Source organism: Colias eurytheme, chromosome 6, assembly GCF_061535395.1.
Source record: "Colias eurytheme isolate Ceu_HAF_F1 chromosome 6, ilColEury1 Martin Lab GWU primary, whole genome shotgun sequence".
NCBI classification, from domain to species: Eukaryota; Metazoa; Arthropoda; class Insecta; order Lepidoptera; family Pieridae; genus Colias; species Colias eurytheme.
This window is the reverse complement of record NC_142985.1, coordinates 35,639-53,437: the sequence shown is the minus strand read 5'-3', so window position 1 is coordinate 53,437 and position 17,799 is coordinate 35,639. Positions and strand designations below refer to the sequence as shown.

General features: G+C 47.2%; 3 protein-coding genes across 4 annotated transcripts; 1 reads left to right on the top strand and 2 right to left on the bottom strand.

Moving 5' to 3' along the window:
* Positions 1 to 1,489: 1,489 nt before the first annotated feature.
* On the bottom strand, positions 1,490 to 3,531 carry Xpac (DNA repair protein complementing XP-A cells homolog Xpac). 2 transcript variants are annotated; one of them, XM_090102354.1, is made up of 4 exons: positions 3,314 to 3,531; positions 2,742 to 3,016; positions 2,187 to 2,399; positions 1,490 to 2,083 (listed from the first exon to the last, which is right to left on the bottom strand). In XM_090102354.1, exons 2-4 carry the CDS (start codon positions 2,978 to 2,980, stop codon positions 1,651 to 1,653), a joined length of 885 nt encoding a protein of 294 aa, XP_089958480.1. In that variant the 5' UTR covers positions 2,981 to 3,016; positions 3,314 to 3,531; the 3' UTR covers positions 1,490 to 1,650. The 2 variants fall into 2 exon arrangements, with proteins under 2 accessions (XP_089958480.1, XP_089958481.1); XM_090102355.1 differs by having other exon boundaries at positions 3,389 to 3,522.
* A 2,970-nt stretch (positions 3,532 to 6,501) lies between these two features.
* Positions 6,502 to 8,189, bottom strand: LOC149907353 (neuronal acetylcholine receptor subunit alpha-2-like). Its single transcript, XM_090103302.1, has one exon. The coding sequence runs from the start codon at positions 7,733 to 7,735 to the stop codon at positions 6,521 to 6,523; it is 1,215 nt and encodes a 404-aa protein (XP_089959428.1). The 5' UTR covers positions 7,736 to 8,189; the 3' UTR covers positions 6,502 to 6,520.
* A 3,841-nt stretch (positions 8,190 to 12,030) lies between these two features.
* Positions 12,031 to 17,391, top strand: LOC149907352 (uncharacterized). Its single transcript, XM_090102450.1, has 2 exons — positions 12,031 to 12,858; positions 17,284 to 17,391. The coding sequence occupies exons 1-2, from the start codon at positions 12,031 to 12,033 to the stop codon at positions 17,389 to 17,391; spliced, it is 936 nt and encodes a 311-aa protein (XP_089958576.1).
* Positions 17,392 to 17,799: the final 408 nt, after the last annotated feature.

Genomic DNA, 17,799 nt, shown 5'->3' with positions numbered 1-17,799 from the left:
AGGTAATTGGCTCATTCACATTTGCAACGCCGCCGGTGTAGGACGTCAACATGAACGCCGAGGGAGTTACGGTCACCGAACGTGACATATTAATAAAATTACTGGAACTAATAAAGACTTTCCCTGTTTGTGGGACTTAAGTAACAAAGATTACGCAAATAGAGATGCCAGAAATCAAGTGTATTTTATTATGTTAGAAGTATTAAAAAAATTGACAGTGCGGCTACATTAAAAACCTTAAAAAATAAGTTTTATGAGCCGCATATGACTGTAATTTTCTCTATTTCTATAGTAGAATTTAGCCCATTCTCTTCGTACTATGGTCAACTGACATATTACTCTATGGTCAACTGACAGTTGGAAGGCCAACCGTCGGACAATCTGTAGCAATGTTGGAATGGTTGCCATGTCGGTTCCAATATGGTTGGCACCTGAGGTTGGCACCAACCAAATCGGAGCGTCTGTAGATGCTCATAGACTAAACATTTAAGAAATGGCATTGGGGCCATTGGGTATTAAAGATGTTTGGATAGTATGGATCGTAATTCGTAATATTAGATGACGTAAATTTTTATAGTGGAAAATAATAATTTTACACATTTAGAAAATAATGTACTGTGGATATTATATAAAAAAAGGTTAAATCATGAAAGATGAAAATCAATTACCTATGTATAAATTTTTTTGTTACATTGATTTGATTGGTTTTAATTGATAAGTAATAGGCATAGTATATTTACAAAGTGTCGCCTCTATAGCGGTGAGCCGATGACATCGCTTAATCTATGACTCACTAGCCGCCCAGCGCCGCGCGCGCCGCGGCCGCCGCGCTTGCAGCACAGCGCACTTTCCAATTTAGATAGTGCGCGCACGAGCAACTTTGTCTCCGCAACTATTTTGTCTCTCCACCCATGGGCAAGTATGAAAGTGCGCGCACGTAGCGATGCAACTCCCCACACAAATAATTGATGGGAGAGACAAAATAGTTGCAAAGACAAAGTTGCTCGTGCGCGCTAGCTCTTACACTGTCAAACTATTATTGACATTGTCCTAATTAAAATAACATCAAAAAAAGCGCAGTGCGCTGCGCTTCGCCATATCTGCGCCGACCCTCAGGAGAACCTTGATGCGGTTCCACAGAATACTTGATAATAGCTAACGCCCACGCGACGTTCTGATCGTAAATCCGCATCCAACGATATAATATAAGTAACAGGGCGTAGATGTGTGACTCACGAATTTGGTTGGGATAAATTCGGGTCAAATCATTGAGTTACTATGTACTACGTATTAATACCTCAATGGGTCAAATACAAAATACTTAAAATTTTGATCTTTGATCTTCCTAATTAGTTAACTTGGTGAACACATAAAAACTTGGCTCTCTGGGAATAATTGTTATTGAACCACCATTTTTGTCTAAATTTGACTGAACTAATAGTTTTTATAAGAAATAATAAAAAAAGGAGGCAGTAGTAAAAAAAAAAAGGATAAAGTAAGAATCTATTTGGGGACATGTAAGAAGTTATAAGTTCATTCACACAAATACTTAAAGATAAAATCACAATATATCAGTTTTGTTGTTTCTTTTCCTTTTGTCCCGTTGCGCGTTATAAATCCACTCATCACTTTCAATAGACTTATTAAGTGCTACATTTTCTCATACATCTGCACGTGGCCGCAGGCGCAGGAGCGCTCGTACACGTCGCGGTCGGCGTCGTAGCGCTCGGGCCCGTAGGCGTGCTCGTGCAGGTCGCGCGTGCGGTCGTACAGGCTGGAGCGCACGTCCATGCGCAGCGCGCGCAGGCGGCGGCGCTGCGCCGTGGCCGCGGCGCGCTCGCGGCGCGCGTCCCGCTCCGCGCGCTCGGCCTGCAGCCGCTCGGGCGCGCCCCACACCTCGCGCGCGCGCGCCTCCACCTGCGCGCGCAGGTACAGCCGCATCTCGGCGAAGCGCGCGCGGTGCGGGTTGCGGCGCCGCACGCACCGCAGCGGGGGCGGCCGCGCGTCTAGATCGCAGTCCTTCAGTAGAAACTCGCTTTTAGCTTCGGTTCTCGTGATGAGCGCGTGTTTATCGTCGTCGTCCCTGAAAATGTTAGAAATGTTTAAATTTATATTTTAACTTATGGTGCGAATTGACATTGTTTTTTCGAATACATATTAGTTGATAACTTGATGAAGGAACCTACCTGCATTCATCACACACGCTGTAATCAAATGTATCGAAGAGGTACGACTGGGGGAAGGGCCGCTCGCACTCTAGACAGTGAGGCTGCTCAGTGTGGTGCACGATAGGTGCAGGTGCTGGTACAGGCCGCAAGGGTTCTTCCTCCGTCTCCTCTATCAGGAAGCCACCACCAGAGTCAATTGCTCGTGAAATACAGTTTTCACTTAATTTGTTTCTTAAAAAAAAGTTACAATTAAAACCTGAATATCTTTTATGGTCATGTTACACAAACAGTTTGAGTTATACATGGTGCATATAACTGGAGCAAGACACAGGCCACTTGCGCAAGTAGTCGTGGTCAAGATCTACATGTGCATGCTATTCGCACGGTAGCTGTATCAGTTGAATCGCGACAAAACGAACGAAAGAAGACGAATTAATACAATTATGAATTATCATGTATATTATAAGGTCTGTTAGCACTTATAGGCTCCTGTATTATTGTTTCTATTGTTAGCTATACAAATACAACATACTATGAAAGGTTACTCTATTAATCCTCATTATATATACTAACAGAGGTTGCTTGATGAGCTGTGCCTCACGCAGGGCCTTGGCGCGCTGCCGGTTGTGCTCTGCGCGTGCACGCTGCGCTGCACTTAAACTTGCATTGGCATCTTTCTCTTTGTCTACATCTTCAATGTTTTGCCTATCTAAAACTATACTTTTATCAGGCCTTTTACTGTTCCTTCCTGAATTATGTATCTCGAGGTTTTCACTCCTGAGTTGCCCGTTTGCCAAATTTTCTTCGTGCATTATAAGATTTTACTAATACTATATGGGCTAAGCGGCCTGAAATAAATGAATTTTATTTATTTATATAAGTACATAAGTCACTTGATTATTATATATAAATTATTTTATTTTATAATTTATCAATGCAGCAAAATAGAGATAAAGAGAAGTTGTACTGTTGTATACCTTAAGCTAAAAGACAACACAGAAGGTCAACTGAGGGCCTTGATCGCTATGGACCCCTTTAGTTGGTTGTTTTAACCAACTAGAAAAGGATGTCGATAAAGTATGCGCAAAAAAAAAAAAACATATTCGCAAATTTATTGGGAAAAACATCAATGAAAACCTACCCACCTGTTTAAAATTACTTATTGTTTATTTATGTTTAAGTTTCTTTAGACTATTTTAATGGTGTTTTTTTAACGATACCTTTGATTACAATCAGTATATATTATTATCACATTCTATATTATGAACTTTATTTTACATCATTATAATTCCCAATTATTCTGTTCCCAAGTCCGACCCGCCGTTCCGCCGACGGCCGATTGTTATTGTCAATTGTCATTGTAAATTGTAAATGTCATTTGTCACCTGTCAAGTGTCAGCACGATCAAGACGTGTAACCCCCATATATCTCGATGGTAACCCCTCGTTTTCACCAAAGTATAATACGTGTATTTTACAAATTTGATGCAATGTTTTCGTTTCTCATAGACATGTGTAAAACATGTTGTACATACAAAATTTGATGCATGTAGGATAACTTATATGGAACTTGTTGGTTGAAAACTTCTACTTGCCTACATGTTTATGATCTCTTGTTTTTGTTGTAGCAATACTTGTAGAATTCGAGACAAATTCAGTCGTACCTACTTTAACCCCTCGTTTACACCAAGAAACGAGTTAAATACTAGGGTCATTGCGCCTGTTCGCGTCCACATGCCTATTCGCGTCCATTTTGCGGATATCTTTTAGAAAATTCACGAAAATAAGTATACTTTAAGTAAAATTGTAATAAGAAAAATTTCCGATAATACCTCAATGTATAAGAGACATGCACACACATTCAAAATATGCCTGCGCACCGCCTATCCTATTTAAAAAAAATATTTAATTTTGGTTATTAAACGAGAGAGCTAAAACGCGCGGGATTTTGAGAAAAAAATAGTGCGCAGCGTCGCGTTTGACGGTGAGTATCTTATTGTTAAATGTGAATTTTTGAATATGTAACTGTTTCTTTACTTTGCTAACAAAACATGGAATAGTATGGATTATAAATCAGCTTAGTTATTTCTTTTTCAATTAATAGCTAAAATAAGGTGGACGCGAATTACTACACCGAATTTGTACAACTTCCATTTTGCGTCCACGGTGGGCGCAAACTATACCTATAGTGCATAACAATAGAACATATTGCGTCCACATTGTTTTTCATTAAGTAGCAATGAATTGTTTGTTAAAATATGTAATTTAAAATAGATTGTAAATTTTTGACTAGGACTACAAGTTGATAATTTAAATTTTCATTCAAATTAGCAAATTTTTATGCAATTTTTTTCATTTTAAAATGGGTTTTCTAAGAATGAGACTAGTATCTTTGAGAATGAGAATCAATAAGTCTGTGGTTAAGAAAATCATATAAACAAAAAATAAATTTAATTCATTAGAAACTAAAAATAGGGTAGGTAGGTAATCTTAATAGAACTGATTATTATTTATTTACATAACGTTACTTTGTTTTTTGTTAATTTTTAGTTCTATTAAATGATGAGAAGATAAATATAAATAAGTTTTTCCAGTTTCCTTACAGTGAAATTTCCGAACCTCAAAAGGAAAAACCGGAATCCTTGTAGGATCACTTTGATATCCTTTCGTCTGTATGTCCGTCTGCCGGTCTGTCTTTCTGTCAAAACCCTTTTTCTCAGTAACGCGTTGAGATATAAAGCTGAAATTTATATTGAATACTCAAGTCTACGGTCCCTTGAAGCAGTGAAAAAATCAAACTTATAAGCCAAAGCAATCAGAAGATACAGCCGTTTATGCTGCAAATTTTCGCAAATTTCGACATTCGCAAGGGAATCAAAACCTACAGGGTACTTTACGTGAACACAGACACTTGAAGTTTGGTACGAAGCAACGTCTTATAGCACAAATAAGGGAAACATTGAAAAAATAATCATTTACAGTTAAAACATATGAAAAAAAAACAGTTTATACAGGAACCCTCGGTGTGCGAGTCCCACTCGCATTTGGTCGGTTTTTATTAAATAACTATATTCGTAAATAAATAATTTATTAAAATCTAATTTTTATTTGCATTTATCTGATAAAATATCACCCAATACACTCTTAATTCTTTTTCTAAGCTGGTGGACGCGAACTGGTCCACGGGTGGACGCAAACTGGAATTTTTGGACGCGAACTGGGTAAAACGCCTAATTCTGCTATTTGTCTAGATAAATAAAAACCACATGATATTTCCAACACAATCGAAAGTAAATCTTAAAATAGACTATGTAATGAACACGTTACATAAATTTTGCGTTGAAATTAGTTCTGGAACATTTTTATTTTCTCCTTCAAACTTTCCAACTGCACTAAGTGGACGCGAACAGGCGCAATGACCCTAGTTTGATACAAAACTTGTAGAATACTTTTCAAAACATAATCATTTGTTTTATACATGTATTTAGACTGTCTCAAACATTCTTTCGTTCACACTTTGTAGTCAACAAATATTTATACAAGTATAAGTATAAAACACATATTTTGCGTTTACACTGAAGTCTGTGACATGTTAGAACTTGTCTGATCCATTGATAGCGTTCTCACTTCTCACCTATAAAATACAGCCGTGGTTTAGATAAGTATTGTTTATTTTATTGCAATTTCTGTATAATACTAGTAACAAACAAGTTTTAAACTTTATCCATGTTTGTTGGATAAAGTTTTCAACATACATACATCTCACAAAAGTTTTTTTTATTAAAAGAAATTATAACCCCTCGTTTTCACCAAAGTAAAGTAGGTATATATATACGTGTATTTTACAAATTTGATGCAATGTTTTCGTTTCTCATAGACGCGAGTTTAAGATTTTATACCCATTACAGAAAAAGTGCTCAACGCCGCTAAAGAAGTTTTCACTTCAAAAATATTATTTCATAAAATGTTGCTTTTTGAAAATATTTCAGTTGGTGCTAGTTTTACAAGGTTTTACATTACTGAACTTTAGGAATCAAATAATGTTTATTTCATTATCTTTAAATTGACACCCTTTTTATGTAAATCGGTCCAGTAGTTATCTACATATTATAACGCACAATAGAATGGCCTGACGGCCATCTTTGCTCCCCCATACCCCTAGGACTTGACTACCGCACTTTTTGTGTTCAGAAAAACATGCTGATCCACTTAGGATATCAGTAGTTCGTACGGCGGAGATAGGTCCCACGGAAATGAATTTTAATTCAATTGGGGACTGTACTATATACTGTATATATTACTATATTGTGTTTTGACTGTATATATTATCTATATTTTGTTATACAGATTAAATTAAAAAAGGGATGGCGGTTGAGGAATATATGTAAAGTACAAAACACAGTAAGTAACTGCAACACTGATGAAGAAAACACAATTACACAAACTGGAAAAATCTATCCATTCTCTTCGGTATCGCTTTGACACCGCCTCGGCGACAGAGTCCCGCGCCGGCGCCGCCGGCTGCAAGACGCGCCCCAATTGTGAGCCTAGAGCGCGCGCGTTCAGCTGCGCGACCCACATCGGTGGAGCGCGCGATCTCTTTGACAGATGATTCAGAGCGAATGTCACTATAATTGACACGGTGGTTATGAAAAGCGAACACTGCAGGTATTTTAAAATAGTGGGCGAATCACGACTGTGCTGTGGAATACTGAAGTTGACAATCTGTAAGACGGTGAAGTGTCCGAGCTCGCTCAGCAAGGCGAGCGGCGTCCGAGAGGGGCCACGCGCGTCTAGCAGTGCCACCGCCAGCGTGAGCGCGCTGAGTGCCAGCGTCGGAACCACGGCCAGCGCGCCCAGTCCCCACGCCTGCCGTTCTAGCGTCAACACGAAGTAGATCTGCGCGTCGGCCTTGGCGTCGTTTTCACCTTGCTCGTATTCTATGATATTCCAACCTTGGCCATACTCCGCGCCCCACATTCTGACGCCTCTCGTCCCTCCGAACGTGAAGGAAAATTTATTTTCGAGAGCGTCTTTTTTGCTGAATTCGAATCTACAAGTTTGCGTGTCGTAGGGCCAGTCACTCAGCTTGGTGGCGCAGGCGATCTCGTGCATCATCCTCATCACGCACATGACTCTTCCCTCGCTGCCGACGTGACACCCGGAGTGCATCATGAAGCTGAAGGGAACCTCGAACGCGTCTTTTGAGTTTCGTAGTTTTAGCATTGGAGTCCAAATAGTCGAGGCGAAAACTTTTGATCTATCAATGCCGCCGTAGTCCTTCGGATTCCATGTCAACCGCGGATCGAGCCAGTCCATGAACATCCAGGAGTAGATACTTAAGGATTCCTCTCCAGCATCGAAGAAAAAGTTTTTCAGTATAAATTTCAGTGAAACGATGGTTGCGTTTCCGGAGCTAGGAGCTTTATATCGAGTGTAAGCGCATTTCGTTTTCAAGTCTTTAAAAAGCGTAGCTTCCCAGGAGAGGTCGGGAGTGATGTTGTCGATAACGCAGTCGGCGCAGCGCGCTGGTGCCACAGCGGCGAGAAGGCACGCGAGCAGCAGCATGGCGGTGTGCGCACTGGCGCCGGCATGCGCCCAGGCCGGTCCGTAACGAGAGCCGGGAACGCCCCTTATGGTTTCAATGATATCCTGATACCGATAACGCGATTGTAACTCTAGCGCAAATCATTCATTTAATATTTGATTTTTATCAAGAAACTCGCTAGGTACGCAAAATAAAAATGAAAATAGAGTGGAATTGAGAGCCAGTATTAATTGACTGCGAGTACGAAGAGAACGGCGTGTTAAAAAAAATAAGATTGAAAGTTACATTTATTATAAGAATAATAGTATCAAAGAACGAAGTACATAGAACCAAAGAACCAGCCCAGTTGTGTTGGCATCGGGTCTTCAAGTTCCGAACTCAAGAAATTTAAATGCCAAGAAATATAAGTCTATCCTGTATATTATATTCTGTGACAGTACAGACTACAGAGTCCAATGTGTAAAGCTACACGAACACGAGCTCCTGACTATGCAATAAAAAACTAGTAAATAAGTTATAATAACATTTATAAGAAAAATAGAATAAAAAGGAGTTTGAATTTGAATAAATGTACAGCGTACAGCATATTTTTTTTAATTACCAGATTTTAATATTATAGTGGTCGTTGTTTGTTTATATTAGGTTAATTACCTAAAGCCTAAAACATAATTTTCGGGGATTCATTGTAAACTTCTCGACCACTTTATTATTCAAATCTTGTAAGTTTCCATGTATAAGTTTTCAGTGCACACTCATCATGGCCAGACCATTGAGGCGACTTTCACTCATAGTGCTTCTTAGCCAGGTTTTTAGTCTCCTGAGGCTGCTAAACGATCACTCTACCGTACACGTCGTGTATGGAGAGCAATCAAAATTTTCAACTTTTTTAGAATCTCTAGGGGGCGACGCCCTTGCAAAGAACCAACCCTATATTCAATTTCAGAGCTACACTGACCTGTCAATATATTATCGACTCGAGAAAAAACAATAATTATAGTGCGATACAGAATATACTATAAATAAATTACCGCCATCTATTATCACCATACTCAAGTAATATTAATTAATTTTATCCATCTAAGCGCATTATTAATTACTAGATTTCCGCCAGCGGCTTCGCCCGCGTTTTCAAAGGAAAACCCGCATAGTTCCCGTTCCCGTGGGATTTCCAGGATAAAACCTTCCCCTTTGTGTTAATCCAAGTTACCTACTATATGCACACACACATACTACACACACACACCCACATCCTCACATTTTCCTGGCTTATATAAAATTTCCCGACGTATAGAAATTTTCCTGACGTATAGAAATTTTGCTAGCTTTAAGAAATTTTCCCGACGTATAGAAATTTTCCGGACTTATGGAAATTTTCCTGACTTATACAAATTTTTACAGCTAATAGAATTTTATAAGTTTTATAAGTAGGTTAGGTTAGGTTAGGTTAGGTTAGGTTAGGTTAGGTTAGGTTAGGTTAGGTTAGGTTAGGTTAGGTTAGGTTAGGTTAGGTTAGGTTAGGTTAGGTTAGGTTAGGTTAGGTTAGGTTCCCGTGTGGAGTTTCTGGTCTCCCATCGGGCGCGTCCTCAGGTGGCGGATAGGGGAAGGCCTCCCAGATATGGGGGGTACCGGTGGTCTTGCCGGCGCGGACCAAAATCAGCGTGGAGGAACTCGAGGGCTACCACGTCCTCGTTGCAATCTCTGCTTTGCAGAGAAATTGCTGGGTTTGTTTTCGAACAGTGCTGCTTTTGCGGCGAGGTATGGCGACCAGTGGTTGCGGACGATTTAGTCCTACTGGACGACGGGCTGCTTTGCAGCGATGGATGGCGGTTGTATCAATCGCGGCGCGGCGGGCTGGGCGGCAGGCTTTTCTGTCGCCTGGTTAGAGGCTTCGGCCTCCCGTCGGGCAACCTGTTATCCGTCGTAGTGTTGTTGTCACGTCTAGCAGCTACGACGGACCAGGAGGCTTGCCTTAATCGGCTGGCCTGAGAGGAAGGACACCTCATCAAAAACCCTCAAATCCGCGTTGTAGTCCAGCGGCGTGGATTTCCTGTCCTTCCTGGACAGTTTGGCTCGGGAGAGCGTGAGCTTTTAGCTGTGTACACCCATGGATACCGCCCGACCTCCATGGTGTAAAAGGGTTATCCGGGTGCAGGGGGCACCGCCCGGATGGACGTTTTATATCCCCCATACTCGTGGGAACAAAAATGTCCTTTAACTCTGAACCGATCAACGACGACTTTAGCAAACACACAATTATGGACACTGAAAACTTCTATGACCTCGAAGACACTGACGGAAGTATGTCTCCGGCGCGTGTCGAGACAAGGCGGGGCAGGGCTGTGCTGCGTTCAAGCTCCAGCTCTGTCAACAGCATCATAGAAACGGATGGAAAAGACAGGCTGTGGCGGAAGCGGACGCTGGAAACCAGCTGTTCTGGTTCCGACACAGAGGATGGCACAGGGGTTTTTACATCCCCATTTATTAAGACCACCTCAAAAAGAGGGAAGGGCCGCCCATCGGGTTCAAGCGCCACTCGGCGCGAGGCCACATTCGATATGACGAGGTTGCGTAAGAGGGAGTTGGAGGCGCAGGCCGAGAAGGAGGTTGCTGAGTGCGCCGAGCGCATTGAAGTGGCGCAAGCTAGCGCTCCTCTCCCTCCCATTCCAGCAAAGACAAACACGTCGGAGGCTCTCAGTCGCCGCATTGCCGATGACCTGGCTGCAATCGTGAAGGTGATGACCAAGTCATCAAATCTCAAGGGCACTTTCAAAAAGGCCTTGAAATTGGCCCACGATGACATTGAGCAGTCAGTAGCTCTATTAGAGAAACACACTGTCTCTGAGGAGACGAGATTGCTGCAGGCAGCCAATTCCCGCCTACAGGCGGAGCTCGACTCCCTGAAAAGGGAACTCCAAGAGGTGAAGGCCTCTCAGGGCTCGTCGCTGCCTGCTCAGCCCCAAGATTCGGATATCTTGCGCCAGGTCGGAGCAATGATTAACGCGAGATTTGAGGCTCTAGAGGAGCGTCTGCTGCCGGAAAAGCGCATAAGACCTCCACTGGCGGCAGATAGCAGGAAAGCGGCAAAGGCGGCTGAACAAGCGATGGCTGATGACCTCGCACCGCCCCCTCCATCAAAGGCGAGGACATATGCAGGTGTTGCGGCTTCATCGCAACCCGGTAGATCGGTGTCTGGGCCCGCAATTAAGAAAACCGCGAAGCAGACGGCGGTCCCAGCTTTGGAGATCGAGGCAACCTCGAAGAAGAGGAAAAAGAAATTGGCGAAGGGGAAGGAAAGGGTCCCCGTGCAGCCTGATCCGGCGGGTTCAAAGCCCCCCAGAAAAGATACGCTGGCCACGTCATCCGGCCTCCCGCAGCAGCCGTCAAAGGTCGGAGAGTGGACTGTGGTCGGAAAGCGAGGAAAAGAAAATAAGGGGAAAGGGAAGAAGCCTGCGGCTAAGTCCCGCAAGAAGAAGTCGCGAAAGCTCCACGCTCCGAATTCCTCGGCTGTCGTCCTTACCCTGCAGCCGAGTGCGAAGGAGCGTGGCGTAACCTACGCCGGTGTTTTAACGGAGGCGCGGCGTGGAATAGACCTCGCCGAAATTGGCATCAGTGCAATGCGTTTTAAGCGCGCTGTCACTGGTGCCAGGATACTAGAGATCCCCGGTGCTACCAGCACCAAGGAAGCGGACTCCCTTGCCGCCAAATTGCGGGAGGTCCTCGGTGAGGATAACGTTAAGGTGTCCAGGCCGGTCAAGTGCGCAGACCTGCGAATCACTGGCCTGGATGACTCGGCCACAGTCGAGGACATTGCGGCTGCGGTATCGCGCGCAGGGGAGTGTACCGCGGAGCATGTGAAGTGTGGTGGCCTGCGCACGGGCCCCCGAGGTGCTGTATCAGCCTGGGTTAGTTGCCCGGTGACTGCGGCGAAGAAGCTGGCGCAGGCGGGGCGCGTAATGGTTGGGTGGGCTTCGGCGAAAGTCTCTCTCACCGAGCAGAAGCCCCTGCGCTGTTACCGCTGCCTGGAGGTGGGCCATGTCAGCGCCACGTGCTCCTCGCCGACGGACAGGAGTGCCACTTGCTTCCGCTGCAGTGAAACAGGCCATAAAGCTGGTGGATGCGATGCCGCCTCCGCTCGCTGTGCCCTATGCACGGAGGCAAAGCTACCGGCAGAGCATCGGCTTGGAAGCGCAGCCTGTAAGGCCCCGAAGCCTAAAAGAGGTGGAATGCGGAAGCAAGATGGCGCTCCAACGCCATCACGCTCTGCTCCGGTGCCTGATGAGGTACCGCAAACGGAGGCAGCCATGGAAACGCAGTAATGGCCCCACTGCGTTTTCTACAGGCCAACATCAACCACTGTGCCAGGGCCCAGGACCTTTTACATCAGAGTCTGGCAGAGTGGGAGATTGACGTGGCGGTAGTGTCTGAGCCATACAATCTGCCCCCCCGGGATAACTGGGTGGGCGATCTGGATGGCTTGGTGGCGCTGGTTGCTCAAGGCGACACACAGCTTGAGCAAATCATAAGGCGACGGGGATGCGTCTCGGCGGTTGTCAATGGCTTCACCGTTGTGGGGGCGTACTTCTCGCCGAACCGCTGCCTCGCCGATTTCGAGCAGTTCTTGGTTGAGCTGAGGGATCTGCTAGACTTCGCACAACCTCAATCTGTACTTCTGGCCGGGGACCTGAACGCCAAGTCGGTGTCTTGGGGCTGCGTGGCAAGTGATATACGTGGCTCGACACTCGCTGACTGGGCAGTTGCGTCGGGACTGACGGTTGTTAACCGTGGAGCAGAATTAACGTGTGTTCGGCAGAGGGGTGGATCCATTGTGGATGTCACGTTTGCGAGCCCCCCTCTCGCTCGTCGTATACAAGACTGGAGGGTTCTTTTGGACGTGGAGACGCTCTCGGATCACCGTTATATCCGGTTTAGCGTCTCCACGCCCTCGACGGCTCCCAGTCAATTCCCCCCTGGCGATTGTCGTCCACGCTGGGCACTTGGTAGCCTCGATAGGGAGCTCCTCATTGAGGCTGCCTTAGTGCAGGCTTGGCTCCCGTCGCAGCAGAATGGCGGCGAAAACGTAGAGGAGGAGGCCACTTGGCTTGCCGAAGCTATGTCTCAGGTGTGCGACGCGAGCATGCGGAGGGTGCGGTCGGTTCCACGTAGGCGCCAAATGTACTGGTGGTCCGCCGATGTTGCCCAGCTGCGTGCTTCATGCGTGGCTGCGAGGCGGGCGTACACCAGGCACAGGCGCCGTAGGCGGCGTGACGAAGAGGAGGAAGCGCGGTTATACGCCGTCTATAGGGACTGCATTGTGTCTCTGCAGCACGCCATCAGCAGCGCTAAGACCCGTGCATGGGAAGAGATGCTCGAGAGTTTGAACCGCGAACCTTGGGGTCGGCCGTATAAGAGGGTGAGGCAAAAGCTTCGCCCTTGGGCCCCGCCCTTGTCTCAAAGTCTCGAGCCACGATTTCTGGAGCAAGTGGTGACGTCCTTGTTTCCAAGTCGGGGAAGACATTCTCCCCCACCGATGGCACCCACGATGACTGCGCAGGAGGAGCTCAACAACGAAAATGTCCCTCCAGTCACTCGCAACGAGCTCGCTGTGGCAGTAGAGCGCCTTAAGGCGAAGAATGCCGCCCCCGGCCCTGACGGTGTTCCCGGGCGGGCCTGGGTGCTGGCGCTAGAATCTCTTGGACCCAGGGTGGAACAGCTGTTCACAAAATGCCTCCAACAGGGCCAATTTCCCCGTAGGTGGAAAACCGGGAACTTGGTCCTGTTGCAGAAGGAGGGACGCCCGCGCGACTCGCCCTCGGCTTATAGGCCGATCGTGCTGCTCGATGAGGTGAGCAAGCTCTTTGAGCGCGTCTTCGCAGCTCGCCTCATCGACCATCTGGAGGGAGTGGGGCCGGACCTAAGCGAGAACCAATTTGGATTTCGCCGGGGAAGGTCCACTATCGATGCGATTGCTGAATTGCGGAACCTCGCTGATCATGCAGATAATGAAGGCGGAGTGCTTTTGGCGGTGTCCCTTGACATCGCCAACGCATTCAACACTCTGCCGTGGAGTTGCGTGATCGAAGCGCTCCGCTATCACAACGTGCCCGGGTATATGGTGCGCTTGTTGCAGTCCTACTTATCGGAGAGGGCTGTGGCGTACCCCGCGCGTAGTGGGTGGCTAGAAAAGGAAGTGACGTGCGGTGTTCCACAGGGCTCGGTTCTTGGGCCCCTTCTGTGGAACATCGGCTACGACTGGGTCCTGCGTGCCACTTATCTACCGGGTGTCAGCGTGCTTTGCTACGCGGATGACACCCTGGTAACTGCACGCGGGGCCTCGTACAGGGAGGCAGCCCTCATTGCGACCGCTGGTGTGGCGGATGTTGTGCGCCGAATCAAACGACTTGGCTTAGAGGTCGCTCTGAACAAGTCAGAGGCAATTTTGTTTCGCGGCCGTCGAAGGGCGCAGGCTGCTGGTTCAGCTATCCAGGTGGGTGGCACGTCCATCGGCGTCGGTTCCACTTTGCGCTACCTGGGCATCGTGCTGGACAGCCGGTGGACATTTGTGGAGCACTTTCGTCGCCTCGCCCCCCGTCTTGTTGGGGTGGCCGGGGCACTTGGAAGTCTGCTCCCGAATCTAAGAGGAGCTGGGGGTGCGTGTCGTCGTCTTTACACCGGCGTCATTCGCTCCATGGCCCTCTATGGTGCGCCCATTTGGGCCGACTCTTTGAGCGTCCGTACCAGACCATACTTGCGTAGACCGCAGCGGGTCATGGCGCTCAGAGTCGTGAGGGCATATCGCACAGTGTCCTTCGAGGCCGCGTGTGTCATGGCTGGGACGCCCCCGTGGGACCTGGATGCCGAGATGCTGGCGGACGTTTATCGCCGCGTCACGGCGTCCAGATCGCATGGAATTAATCCATATCTGGAGCAAGTCCAGCAATGGAGGGCTGATGCTCTCGAGCGGCGGTTCAGGGAGTGGGAACGCCGGCTCGAGAGGCCCAGCGCAGGAGCGAGGACGGTCGAAGCTATTCGACCGGTCCTACGCGAGTGGTGCGACAGGCGGCATGGGGCAATTACCTTCCGCCTGACACAGGTGCTGTCCGGACACGGCTGTTTCGGGTGGTACTTGTGCAAAGTCGCCAGGCGGGAGCCGCAAATGGCTTGCCATTGGTGTGACAGTCCGGAGGACACGGCAGACCACACTCTCGCCGTGTGCCCCGCGTGGTCCGAGCCCCGTGCTCACCTAGTCGCAGTCGTCGGCCCTGATCTCTCCCTGCCTTCCATAGCTCGCGCAATGGTTGGCAGCGACAGAACGTGGCGCGCGGCTATCACATTCTGTGAAGATGTGATGTCGCAGAAGGAGGAAGCAGAGCGGGTCCGCGAGGGAGATCCCAACGCGGATCCTATTCGGCGGCGACGTCTTATTGGGCGCAGTCGCCGAGTCGCGACCGCTGTACACGGTCGCGACTTGCTTCCCTAATGTTGGGTGGCGGACGGTGGAACGGGGACATAATCCATCGTCCGGTGCGGTGAGGCGGCGTGAGACGTGTTCCGTTCACGCCGCCCCCCAGGAAGGAGGAACTGGCGAACACTAGCCAGGTCTAAATCGCGATGGGCCTATATAAAAAATAGGCTGCCGCTGACAGGGTTACGGAAGCGGTTACACCAAATACCCGCGACCCTGCCAATATAGCGGAGCGACGGAACACAGTGGACTTTAGTCGGTAGTCGCCGCATTCTGCGGTGTGAGTCCGACATAACCCAGGGCCCTTTCCCCGAGCGCTCTGGGTATGCCTAAATGCATTCTCCACTATAAAAAAAAAAAAAAAAAAAAAAAAAAAGGTTAGGTTAGGTTAGGTTAGGTTAGGTTAGGTTAGGTTAGGTTAGGTTAGGTTAGGTTAGGTTAGGTTAGGTTAGGTTAGGTTAGTTTAGGTTAGGTTAGGTTAGGTTAGGTTAGGTTAGGTTAGGTTTTTTTTTTTTTTTTTTTTTTTTTTTGTAAAAGCACCCGCCATCGCAGGGTGTTGTCTGCTTTTTCTCTAGAGTATAGTCTAGAGACATTTCTTTTCTTTAATCAAATAATAAACACAATTTTCTTTATTTACAATATGGGCACATAATATTAAAATACAATCAAATTTTAAAATACGAATTTACAATATACAATGGAATTTTCAAAATAATAATAAAATACAATAATTAAAGATCACATTAAAATTTACAATTCAAAGATTACAATAAAAATAAAACCAATACAAATAAATATACAAATTATCACGGCACAACTATCCTAAACTTAACCCTAACATCACAGCTTATCACAGTTTCGTTTGTTAACCACCCCAACAATGTATTTACAATACTCCAAGAATTCAGTTCTCGTCTCATCCCCCAGGGCCGCGGGCAGATTCTCACCCGTCATCGCGATGCCCAATTTTTGCTCAATAACATATCTATCTCTTGCAAAAATCGGACACTCGAGCAACAGGTGAGAAACCGTCTCGTCGACTCCGGGCTGACACAGGCACGATGGATTCTCCTTCAGCTTGAATCTGTTCAAGTAGAAGGCGAATCCACCGTGTCCAGTCAGTGCTTGTGTGGTGTGGTGTGTGATGTCTATTTTCCGTACTATTTTGTATGCAGCAGCAGCGCTTGGGAAAAAGAGCTTCGTGCCTCCAGCCGTCTCCCCCACATCATATCTCCTGTCCCATTCCCCGATCGTATCCCGTCTCAGGATACGCTTGACGAATGAAACAGGACACAGATCGTAGTCGGGTTTCTTCTTCGACCCCAGAGCGGCCTCCTTGGCTAACTGGTCCACTCTTTCGTTCCCCCTTAGCCCTGCGTGCGCCTTGATCCAAAACAGAGCGACCTCCCGCCTCTGCGAAGCAGCTTTTCGGAGGGCCGCTCTTGTTTGCACAGCAAGGGGGTGGGGGGAACCGAGTGTGACTGCCTGGAGGGCCGATCTGGAGTCGCTGAAGATGCCGACTTTCGCCACTCCACTCTTGCAGGCTCTAATTACTGCTCTTTGGAGCGCTAGGAGTTCGGCCTGGTAGACGGTGCAATACGGCGGCAAAGCAAGCTTGACGGCATTCGTCTCGGCCTCCCCCTCCCATATGGAAAGGGCGGCTCCGACTCGACCCTCAATCTTGCTGCCGTCCGTGTAGATCCTATGTACGTGGCTATTAGCCACGTCGGAATACGAGTCCTCGTCCACCAGCCCGAACCCCAGCCCTTCCTGCTCTGCCGGATGTGGGTCCTCAATCGCCGGAGCCATTCTTTCCACCTCCCTGTCTCCCAACGCTGGGTGCGACACCCCCTTCTTGATCCCATATAGTCTCGAGACTTCGAGAATTCTGAGGTCAAGGGGGAGTATCCCAGCCAACAGCATAGCTGAGTTCAGGGAGACGGTCCGATATGCTCGGCAGATCTTTTGGGCGAAGCCCCGTTGTACGGTGTTCAGCCTTTTTTGGACCCCCATCTTTTCCACGGTGGGTGCCCACGCTGCCGATGCATACATAATAGTCGGTTCGATAACAGCTACATAAATAGTCCTAATAATATCTGGGCTAAGTCCCCAACCAACTCTGGCTGCCCTAGCCAAGAGTTTATATCGAGCGATTGCCTTTTGGCATACCGTCCCGACGTGGGCGTTGAAAGTGAGGCCGCTGTCAATCGTTAGGCCTAATATCTTAATCTGAGAAAAATATTTTATTTCCACATTCCCCATAGCGAGCCGTGGCACGTCATATTTTAACCTCCTCGTGGACAGGAGGGCACAAGTTTTATGTGGTGCAAATTTAAGTTTATTTTCCTTTCCCCATTCATCTATTACGTTTAGGACACGGTTCGCTTTTCCTTCTATTTCAAGGGCCGTATCACCCTCAAAGACCAACACAATGTCGTCGGCGAACGCCTGACAGAATACTCCCATCTCCTCTAACATCCATAGCAGAGGGTCCAGCAAGAGGTTCCACAGGATTGGTCCACCTATGGATCCCTGCACGCACCCCTTGCTGGTCCCCCTACTCACTTCCACGCCCGCATATCTAACTTTCACTCCCCTTTCACTCAGGTAGCTGCTGATCAC